The 12,250-nt window shown below is 37.5% G+C and overlaps 1 protein-coding gene across 3 annotated transcripts in view; it reads right to left on the bottom strand.

Moving 5' to 3' along the window:
* Window positions 1-11,077, bottom strand: part of KCND2 (potassium channel, voltage gated Shal related subfamily D, member 2) — a 435,485-nt gene extending 424,408 nt beyond the window's left edge. For all 3 annotated transcript variants that reach the window (XM_012720804.1, XM_012720805.1, XM_004676975.2), the window contains exon 1: window positions 9,963-11,077. In XM_012720804.1, the coding sequence (XP_012576258.1) occupies window positions 9,963-11,077 (1,115 nt within the window). The remainder of the gene's footprint in view (window positions 1-9,962) is intronic.
* Between the last annotated feature and the right edge of the window lie 1,173 nt (window positions 11,078-12,250).

Here is a 12,250-nt window from a genome sequence, read left to right as displayed (position 1 = left end):
AATTATATTTTAAATACTATATATATATGTATTATTAATTTACTTATTGGCTAGTAGAAGCAACAATTAATGAAATGATGTTTTGGAAAAATTAGGCTTTATCCTCCAAAAATGAACACTGACAAATCAATTTCATCCCAAGCTGTAGACAGAGGATAAACATTTGTATATATCAATAATGGACATATCATCAGTCCTCAAAAAACTTAGAATGCCATTAACAAGAGAGTGTCAATGTTAACAACGTAACATTCACATAATGAAATGAGACATAACATAGGAACCAAAAAAAGAACTATAATGCATAGCAACAATATGGATGAACCGTGGTGATATAATATTATATGCAAGAGCTCAAAACTGCATGCAGCATGATATTCTTTTAGAAAGTTAAAAAAATCTTCCAATTAAAAATGTAGTTTGAAGAATGCTAAATACTGGTTACAGGAGTGTGGCTCTCTACTCCAGACAAAGACAGAGGGATGCGATGGCAAATGGAAGTACACAAGATTAAGGTAACTACCATGACAAAACTTTGGGATGCAGCATTTAATACATTATTAAAAATTACTAAATAAATAAAATTATGAAGATGGTGATACACGGAAAATGATAATCATGTTGCCATAAAAAAGGAAGTAAATTTTTTATGCCTCACATAAGACAAAACTAATAAATCTTAGTTTGGCTCTTTTAAGTTCTTAGTATCAAAGATTTAGCTCTTATACTTTATCAATTTAGCTTCATCTTGAAAATGTATACCAAAATATTAGAAGTACCTGCTTACTGCCTAATTTTCTAGCATGTGAGTTGTTTCAAAAAAAAAAAATCAGGGGAATTAAAGGTAGAATTATTTACTCCTTAGTAAATCTGGGGGTTAAAATAGTAATTTATGTAATTTTTCAGTGTAGAAACAACTGCTTAAAGAAGCTTGACAGTAGAATCCAAAATATATCCCATATTATAATGCTTAAATGAATATCTTATTTATTTTATGTCTTCACCTGTATTTTCACTTAATGAAGAAAACATAACATGATTTTTATATAAATTATGAATTTACTAGTATTCCAAATTTTGAATGCGTTTTACAGGCAAGTCAAACAAATGATTTGACACTACTACATGCATTCAACACTGTTGGTATTAAAATCAACAAAATCACATCTTTATATAATTGTCTACAATTGAGTTGATACTTCAACTCAGTAATGAATTCTCTTTACTTTATATAAGATTTAACAGTTGGCAAATAACAAATCACATCTTTATATAATTGTCTACAATTGAGTTGATACTTCAACTCAGTAATGAATTCTCTTTACTTTATATAAGATTTAACAGTTGGCAAATAACAAAGGTATGAATGATAAAATGAGACTGAGTACAAGCAATTTTTATCCATGTTACTATTTTGCAGTCCACATTGGATTCTATTTATCTATTTATCTACTTACCTACACACCCATCCATATATCTACCACCTATATATCTGTGTATTATCAGTCAGTACCTATTACCAGAGCTTCAATTATACAATGAGAAAACTCCATTATCATCTACAGGCCTTTTTAGTTGTGTATATACTTTCAGTTTTGTTTCTAATATTTTGTTTAATGATCATAATAGATACACAATAGAAGCATTCTGGAGAAAATACAAGACTTCCAGTATATCATGTCTGAAAAGCATAGACTTCAAAAGATCCTCATAAATCTAGCTTATGTTCTTCTATCTAGTTCTGTGATTTTATATTTCCTACCTCCTTCAAGTAGAAACTGATACACTTCTATAGGATGGTTTGTAAAGACCCCTGCAAATCATGACCATGTGATTTTAAGAACTTTCTATAGAAGTTGAAAAATCAAACATGAGGAGGTATTCCATAAAGCACATTTTTTTTCTGACCTAATACACACGTTTTATTGAGTTGACTTAACTTAAGGATACAAATATACATACTTACTTTTAATTCCAAAACATCACATTTGGTCAGCACCAGAAACAATTCCACAAGTTTCAAAGTGTTATCAAAAAGTGTTTTCTAAAATGCACTAAAATGATACAGCATTAAATAGCCTAATTTTTGTAGCAGAATCAGAGGAAACCAGTTTATCATTCAAAACAAAGGATGGTGATTTTGAAAATGTAATTTCATTATCTATGTTAACACATTCAAAGGACAGGTCTTTTTCCTTTGTGATAGCCCTTATGAGCCCTAGCTTAATCTACCAGGAATCAAGCACCTGGACAGGAATTTACGATTATCTGGAGGACAAATGTCCTCCAGAAATGGAAATGCATGCCAAAGTGAGATGCCATGCTTAATCCCTGAAGTAACTATTTCACGGGTTGCTTCTCTCAAAATCATACATAATGCATGTGTTTTTTATGCAGTTAATCCAATTTTTATCTTTCCAAATCTAAATTTCCTTTAATTACCCATTCGTGATTATGTCTTACTCTCTAGATTTTTTTAAAAAGATTTATTTATTTATTCATACAGAACTGGGGTACAGGCCAGAAATACAGAGGGTGAGAGGCTTCACCAGAGACAGAGTGGGGAGCAGAACAGGCAGATCCACGAAGCACACTGCTGAGGGAGCAGCAGACTGGTCAGCAGAGTTCTGCTGCGCCATGTGGTCACCTCCAGGGTAGGTGAGGATCAAACTTGCACTGAAGTGGCTGCCAGTGCTGCAGCCACCAGGGAGGGCCCTTACTCTCTAGATTCTCAACAAAGCTTTATCCTTGTAAGTTTTTAGTATTTATCTAATTTACACACGGTCTCAATTTAATTTGGCTGTTAAAATACATATCCTCTGGCAATTTTCATGTAAACCATTTTTTCTTTCAAACTCACAAAAATAGCCAAACACCTGAAGAGAATATATATGTACCTACTGCAAAGTGTGAAAGTAAAAAAAAAAAAAAAAGGAATGAAAACCTTTAAATAGAATTCAAAGTGTATGTGATATTCTTAAACACTAATCTTATAATTAACAGCTGTAAGTCTGCAAAACTATATTCAAAAATAAATAGTTATCTTCTGTCATTTCTCAGATAGCTCCATATCTATTAAAAATCAAGTGGATCTTTTTGGCTACAATGTGGAATTCATTTTTTCCATTTGAACTAGCTTCGGCTGTGTCAGGTGCGGATAATTTAATCATGTGTTCTCATAAAATATTCCATTGTCTGGGAAATCTTGTGAATAATCAGATATAAAATTTAAGTGAAAGTAAGAATAATGAATCTAACTGAGGGTGAGGATGTACACAAGGTGAAGAAATTAATGTTAAAATGAATATTTTAAAATGTTTTTAATGTATCAGCTCCCTTAGCAGAAACCATATCCCATCCATCCTATGTTCCTAACTCTCTGATACCTTCCTATTACAACTAGGCTGAAGTCAGATGTCTCTACTATTGTCTCTGATGTCCCTCACCCTCTAGTCCCAAATACCTTTCAGAAAACACCTGCTACATACAAAGCACCTTCCTCACGGTGCTTCCATTATAATACACCAAACTTCCTCCCACTTTGTATCTCTAAAATTTTTATTCAGATAGTCACAGGATTTAGTTTATTTCCTACACTAGCCAACAACTCAAAGGTGCCTTTTAAATAGGCTTTGTCTGCCCAAATCCAAAATACAGCACACTTCTTACCCTGATGTAATTTATCTGTGGCACCCACAACTATCTGGAATTATGTATTTATGCAGTTGTTCCCAGCCTCTCCCACTGGAATACACAGTTCTTAAGGTCAGGAAGTTGGCAGCTGTGTTTATTGTGGTAGTCAGTAACAGGTAATAAGTGATCAACAAAAGTCTGTTAAACCAAATTGAACTCTCTGAATCATATTGATCTCCTGAGAGTATATGTTACTGGCAAAACTTTGGGTTTCCAAAATCACTATAACTGCTAATCTTAAAAGTGAAAAAAATGAGTAAGATGGAAGAATCAGGCCCACATAAGAGCAGAAAAGACAAGACCTTTTACTTTGGAACAAAATCTTCCCATTTTATTTGACATGATTTCAACAGTCATCCTACTCTTCAATGTTATTTTTTTCTCATTATTAACTTCTGATAGCTCACTCCCTCTTCTCCCCACACTTTTTTTATGATTTAGATCTTCTTTACATAACAGACTTGTCAAAATTTCCAATGCAAAATAGATTGTACCATGTCAGGATAGTATCGACATGTAAATTACATCTTGTATACCTGTTTTTATTCACTTGGAATGGGAGTTTCCCTAACAGAGACTACCTTTGCCATATATTTCATTTACAGACAATAGTTCCCTATCTTCAATCATTCCATTTTATGCATAAGTGAGTGATTCTGGATGTGACAAAGGAAAGTTAGAACTTGTATGTACTAGATAAGAACAAGAACACCTTCCTAGTGTTTAAGTGCCATCAAGTCTCTTTTGACCCATGTGCAACCTGGACTGCTCAGATTTAAAGTAAGAACTGGGTTTGAGAGAGGAGGCAAATCTATCTCTATGTTGTTTCCCTTCCATTACAAGTATCTCCATATACTTCCCAGAGGCATCTACAATATATCCAGCCTTCACCAAAAAGCAAACTGATTAAGGAAATAGCCACTGACAGTCATTAATTCTAACCTGTGCAGAAAAATCAGTTACAGATCAAAGAGTGAAGAAGTGTCCTAGTCCTCCCTAATCAAAAGAGAAACATAAAAAGGAAGAATTAAGGTAAATATTTTCAACCAACAGGTTTCATTTTTTCTTTACCATTGAGCAATACAAATATTGAAAATAGTAGATTACTGTTAATGATGAGAGGGTATTAGTCCATGGCACACAGCTCTTGAGCATCTGCAGGAATCATCTCACCATGATTAGCAAAACATTGACTAGATTTTCCTATACGTTAGCACTGAGCTATCTACTAGTAAATACTGAAAAAGGTAGAGACCCAAATCACAGAATCCTTTCAATTTAGTTAGGAAGGCAAGGAATGAAACCAGAATTCTATATACAACAGAATTCATTAATGGCAATGGAAATTTCAACTATAGATGCTATAGGTTTGGGAGGTTGAGAAAACTTCATGGAAAAAGAAGATCAATCCAAGGAGAAACCTAAAGGACAACAATTTCCAATGGAATCCATTAAAGCAAGGAACAGAGCAAAGTACATAGAAATGAAGACATGCTATTTCACCACTGGGATTTTTTTATATCCCCACCATCAACTCTAAATCTAGCCGCCAAAACAAGTGGGAAAACAATGCTTATTTCTTTCTTCAGTCTCTCTCTCCTTTTCCTCTCTCTCACACATACACACATATATAAAGTTATTCTCAGACATATGGTGCTATGGGTGGGGGAATGACTATTACAACTTTGAAGGAAAATAATACTCCGTTTTCTATGAACTTTGTATTCACCATCCGTGTTCTTTCCATGAAAAAGAAGTTAAATCGCATGGTGTTAGCAATCCACAAGTCAACTCTTCTTTTGGTAATTCAGGCAAAGTAGATCATTTATTTTCCTCTCTGTCAGATTAGGTAAACTACTTGTCATCAAGGAGTTTGTCCCCAAATGGCCTAGCAGTTTTTAGGTGAGAACATATAGTTGTGCCGTATCAACCGCATCATAATGGACTTTCGAGTACTACGTGAATAAATGCAGAACAAGAAACAATGTGGGGTGAGTATAAAAGCACTACATTAATGGAATGTAGAGCAGAGTCCTTCCTCACATTCCTATGACATCAACAAGGCCAAGATACTTCTCATATGCACCTAGCAAATGCCTTGAAAGGTCTTGGGGGGGGGGGGAGATTTGTTAAGCAATGAAATTTCAAAAGCTACCACTACCTTTTAACATTATAACTGTAGTCAAACCACTAAAATATGACATTTTTAGGGCGATGGGTTTTAAAGGAATAATAACTAAGGTTTTTCCAACAGGAATTCAAAACATAAGTAACAAAAAATTTGAAGCTCATTAACTCATTTTCAAAGGTGAGCATAATTGGGGGAAAAGCTTATGCAAATACAAAATACATGACATCATAATTAAAATGAAGTAATTATACAAATAAAATAAGTATAGAGCCAAGTTATTCTGCATGATTTACCTACATATGCTCACACAGGGAAAAATAATTCCACTCACTTTCACTAATAGTTGGATAAACCAAGTTTTTTTTTTTTTTTTTTAAAGGAATTTCCCTGATACAGTGTCAGGAAATCAGTTTAAAAAAGCTACCGTTCCCTTTTTTAAATAAGGCAATTTATGAAATGCATTATAACTGAAATACTATAGAACTAGTTTCAAAAGTCTCACAAACTAGTTTCAAAAGTCTCACAAATAGAATATTACAATAATTTTGAAGCATAAATATGATTTTACCATATTTATTTCCAGTGCATGTGCACTATAAGTGGACTTTTTAAAAATTTAGAGATAACATGATTTATATAGTTAAAAGCATAAAGCTTCATCTTAAATGTGAACTTTACAGAAATGCCATGTGGTAACTTTCTTCCCCATAACTAAAACAACTTTGTTTTAAAATTAAAGTGACCTGGGTCACAGAGAAGACACTGCTCAAGTTTTTAAGTTTTATGTTTTATGTAATATGATCTCTGCAAATAATTTCTCAAATTATTCAGCATGTACCTGGTACCGCTGGTAACTCCCAAGTCATGAGCCTGAGGTAAACTGAAGCTAGTATTTGCTAATTATATTTTTACAAGATTGTTTTTCATTATTGGTAAACATGTAAAATTTACCAAATTTGGTAACATAACATTTAACTACACCACCTGAATGATAGTATCTTTCAAAGGTCAGGTCGTAAGGACAAAAGAGGATTTCCAGGTTCTTTTTTTCCAAAAGTAGTTTAAGGCTGTGATTAGAGTTTTCATTACAGAAGTAGGGAATGGAGGGTGGGGGAGGGGAGCATGGAAAGGCAGAGGAGGAATCAGATTCCCAATGCAATGCAGGTTGATAAACATGCTCACAAAGAAAGGATAGACTTCATATGGATGGATATTTTACCAGAAAATTAAATAACTACTTATATAAAAAGTACGATCAAGTCAAACTATAATATCTGCTACTGTAGAGAACACAAAAATGATCAATGCTCGACCCACTCATGACTTTAAATCAAAGAATCAACTATTATAAAAATGCCCTGAGAGCGCAGATAACCCTGCCAGTCCTGAATTACAAAGCACACACCTATGTCTTCTGGAGTAGACAATGAATCAGTTGCGATTTTCATTAACCACTGTTTTTGAATTTTATTTTCACTTCTACTATCATCAGGTGATGAGCATTAGCTCTATTAAACATAAAAGTCAGGTACAAAGGAAAATCTCAGAAAGTGTAATAAGGAATTCTTGGACATCTACCAAAGTTTGATATTGGCTCCATTAGGGCATATTTTCAAGAACGTTTACACCTCACACTTCATCCTATAAATATAAAACTACAATTTAAACAAAGAATAAATTAGGCAGTAACTTTTTTTGAGTATATTTGATTCTTTAAAAAAAAAGCTATTAAGCTCAGTGCAACAAGATAGAAGAAAGGCAGGTTGTTGAAAAATCGAATTCTCAAAGAAAAACAAGCTTAGAAAACATTTTGATGAGAAACTGAAGAGATTTTCATAAGAAACACTGCTACATTATAAAATATATGCTTTATTAAATGTTCATATATATTCTCCAATAAATGAATTGCATTTTGAATGCATCAACATTTCTACATATTCAAAGTATAACTGCTATATTCCATCAGGATCATTAACTAGCTTAATTTCCTGAAAATTAAAATTTTCAACTTCAGTGGAACTTATGTCTAAAAAGTAACTACGAAAGTGTATTTAATTCTTCTAATCCACTTACATACTGAACATGTGAACTAAATCAATTTCATAAATTATACTCAGGCATTATGATTCAGTTTCTTAACTCATTCAAAAAATAGATCCTTATAAACATGTATATAACAAAAGGTACCACTAAAATCTTCCAATTCAAAAATCAATTTTAAAACAAAACGTTGATGGTCATTTTAGGAAACAAATTTTTAAATAATACTAACTTCTCATATACTGACCAGGACTTCTAACTAGAAGAAACAGCATTTTATCAACATTCATTATAATAATAACTATATTAAATCATAGAAAGTATACAGTAATAAATGAACTCACTTATATTTCATGAATATCACTGCCTTTGAAACCAAGCTTTTAAAATATATTTCCTTAATATTGCTTCCTTCGTTTTCTCTTAGCACTGAACGAGCCCTTTTTCTATTCATGTTTACAACTAATTTGAAGCCCTAAGCATTTGCACTATCCAAATGCTCTTGGTAAATATATCAAATGGCAAGAAACCCCACAGCATGCACATATACCTCTCTGATAAGAAATAAACATAAACACCTTTACTACCAAGGTATTCTGAATCTTCAATACAGATCACAAATTAGCAACAGGATAAAAGAGAAATATTAAACAGAAGAATGTGGACCTTAGTTCATAAATTCAAAAGCTAAGTGAGACCAAATCAAAATCATAAGTTATTGCATTTCACCCTAATCTCTCAATTAACTTAACCAACAATTCTTCATATATAAAATATTCTATTAGTTGGCCATATGATATGAGAAATTCTCTTCAACATGATGCCTAATAAAATTAAGTTGACTTTAACCACATTATCATTTAAAGAAGGCAATTAAATTATCCAGAAACACAAAACTTGGAAAAATCAGCCTTGGGAATAACTTTTTTCTTACAGCTACTACCAAACCCTTATTGAACTGATTAACTATGCAAGAAAAGCAGCATAAAACTGAAGATAAGGCACCAGCATCACTACTTGGCTTATCTGAGAACTCATAAGAGTAAAAAGCTCTGACCATTTTTTTTTTTTTTTTAGATTCTCTGGGATGTAAATGCTGCTACTTTACTACAATTTGAGTGGGACTGTTAATTATTTCATACCTTTTCTTTTTTTGACTATATTAAAAAATATCTTTTGTTTAAAATTATTTTTTTTAGAAAACATTAATTTAGGGCATGTCCCTTTGCTTGCAAAACACCTTTACTCCCAAATAAAAGACTACACAAAAGAATTCTGGAAGAAGGCGAGTACCCAGAATTCTATAATGCAACAGCCCTTGGTGGCCATCAGTCTCAAGAGATACTACTTTGCTGTCTGTGTGTATTTGATAGTCATTGCCCATTGCCTGATGGGATCTGTAGTTTCTATTTAAAAAAATATGACAGTTACTTGCTTTTTTATATGAAACTATGAAATCAGAATCTTAAATATGTTGCAAATATGATTCCAGTGCATTTTGTAGAGTCCTGATAATCAAAACCACTGCATAACCTATCAGGCAATATGAGAATGCATAGATAAGCATATGTATCATAAAATCCACTGATAATAATACCTATAATCTATGCTTAATAGTGTTTTTAAACAAGAATTCTGATTCTTAGGGAATGCATGCCAAAAGTAGCTATTCAAATGAAAATAGTCACATATACAAGGAAACTTTTCATTTGAATACACTGAAGCACAGTCTAGGCATTTTCATAGCTTTATTAGGGCACACATTTTGTAGTTCTCATTGTCTTTATATTTTTATGTCCCCACACATACAATATGGGTGTTCTTCCCCTATATTCAGTAATTCTAACATTTCTCTGAGTATTGCTCTCTTGCAGGCCTCAGCACTCGAGATCTGCCAGCAGCATCCTAAATACTTCAATTTCTAGATCACATCCATCTCATACATCAAATGAATTCTTCAAAACCATTTAGATAATGCTTTCCGAAGCCCATTTAGAAGAGACCAATATTATTTCCTCTGAATTATTATATAACCTTAATGGGAGCACAATTACTTCACATATCCAACCTCCATCCCACTTCCCACCATGGCACCTACCCTAGGGTTGTCATGGTGACGATGGTATACCAGAAGGCCGCAGGGATGCTGGTGAACTTGCTGGCCGAAGACCCCTTCTCTGCGTAGAACATCACTGTAGCGAAAATGATGATCGCCATGGTGAGCGAGAAGAGCAAGAAGCCCAGTTCTGAGGCACAACTCTTCAGCGTGTACCCCAGGATGCGCAGGCCTTGCGAGTGTCGGGAAAACTTAAAGATCCGGAAGACCCGGAAGACCCGGAGCGTGACAAAGGCCCCGCTGACATCCTCATTGTCTGTCATCACCAGCCCAATGTAGTAAGGCAGGATGGCCACCACGTCGATGATACTCATAACGCTGCGCACAAAGCGGTACCGACTGGGGGCGGCCGCCAGACGAAGCAAGTACTCAACAGTGAAGATCATGACACAGGCCGTATCCAAGCAAAAGAAGGCCACGGCGTAGCGCTCCCCACAGGGCAGTTCTTTAATGTGACCTGGGCTCGATCCACAGGGTACTGTTTCCACCACATTCGCGATGACCGAGACGGCAATGAAGAACCCTGTGACATAGTAGAACACCAGAGCCATGGTGCTCGTGTGGGGGTTCTCAAAGGCCCGCCAGACCCTCTGGCGAGCAGTCATGGTGGGCAGCGCACTCTCGCCGGTGTTATCGGTATCCGCGTCGTCCTGCAGACGCTCTGCGTTCTCCCGCCTGCGGTCCTTGTATTCCTCATAACAGCAGTCGCCAATGATTTCTGGGATGAGGCCAAAGAAGGCCAACTCCTCATCATAAGCCGAAATGCATTCATGGCGAGGATAGTGGAGCTTCCCCGTGCGGTAGAAATTGAGGATATGGCGGAAGATGTCAGGGTCACGGTCAAAAAAATACTGCTGAGTCTCTGGATGGTAGAAAAAGTCTCGCTCGGAACTGCCCAGCAGAGTGTCCGGGTAACGTTCCAGGGTGTCCTGCCATGTCTGGAAACGGGTGCCACTCACATTCAGCACAATGAGAGCATCCTGAGTCCTCTTCCTTTCCTGCCTCGGGGGAGCTGGCATGGGCCCCGAGGCCACAGGCATCCACCCGATGGCCGCTGCCCTTGCAAAGGGCAGCCATGCTGCTACGCCCGCCGCCATGGTTCCTCCAAGTGGAGGCAAGAAGAGCGAGGAGGTCTCTACTGGGGGTCAACCAAAGTAGCCACGATCACAATCACCCACTTTCTCCCTTCAAACAAAAATGGTCACCCTGAAATGTGGTCCAGAGAGCACACCCAAGATAGGGTTCCTGGCAAAGTCCCAGTTTGCTGAAGGGGCAGTTTCCCTCCAACACAGATATGATGGAGTGAATAGATAAAATATACAATGTCTAACAACAAGGCTCACTAGAACCTAACCAAACCTTTCCCAGCAGTTGGTTCAGGCCACCCCGAGGGCAGCTAACTACACCCGCGACTTTAGACGCAGTAGTTCTTCAAACAGGTGTCTCTGATATCCCCCCCGAGACCGTCTGCAAAGTGTAGGGTCAGTGTGGGGCTTGTAGGATGGAGAAGACGAGGGACAGTCGCTCTGTGGTAATCTCTTGACGAATAGGGAACCCCTACACCTTCCCTCTGGGCTCTTTCAAACCCTCCTCTTCCAAGTGGCCCTTCCCGCCAAAGGAGTCTCAAAGAGGCGACCTGTTGTGTAGCTTCCGAGATGCGGTCACAAGCGCCGCTGCCCCATGTCTCTTTGGGAGTCCGGTCACCGCCTCGACAACTCGGGGCCGTATTCGCAGCGATGGAGGTGCTGGGCTGGGCGGTGGGCACGGTGGGCGGCGTGAATTCAGCTTCTTCCCCTCCCGCAGGTCTGCAGGCACCCCGGCGTCTGCCCAAGCGTTCGCTCAATCGCCCCTTCACTCTCCCGTCAAGTTCAGCTCAGGTGCAGCGTGACAGTTACTGAGCCCGGGAGCAGGCGGCAGCCGCCGCCGCGGCGGCAGCAGCATCTGCCTCCGCGCAGAACGCGCCTCGCCCGCGGTACATACCTGGCCAAGTGCGCGCCGGGGCTGAGTTGCATAGAGACTTTCTCCTCGCCGTGCACCCGGAAAGGGAAAAGGAGAGAAGCGGCTCGCGTGCAGCCGAATCCAGGCGCCGAGGGAGCATACAGAAAGCTCGAGCGAGCTCTTCGTCCCCTTCCCCCTCCCTCCGCGCCTCCCTCCTCCTTTTCACCTTCCAAAAGCCAGGCGCAGGCGAGCCGAGCAGCAGCAACAAGTTCAAAAGGTGCGGGGGAGGCGAGAACGGAGGGGACTCGCTCCTGCCAACTTACTGCGCCGCG

Source organism: Condylura cristata, unplaced genomic scaffold (assembly GCF_000260355.1).
Source record: "Condylura cristata isolate star-nosed mole 26May11 unplaced genomic scaffold, ConCri1.0 scaffold00005, whole genome shotgun sequence".
NCBI classification, from domain to species: domain Eukaryota; kingdom Metazoa; phylum Chordata; class Mammalia; order Eulipotyphla; family Talpidae; genus Condylura; species Condylura cristata.
The sequence above is the reverse complement of the archived record's forward strand: the minus strand, read 5'-3'. Positions and strand labels throughout refer to the sequence as shown.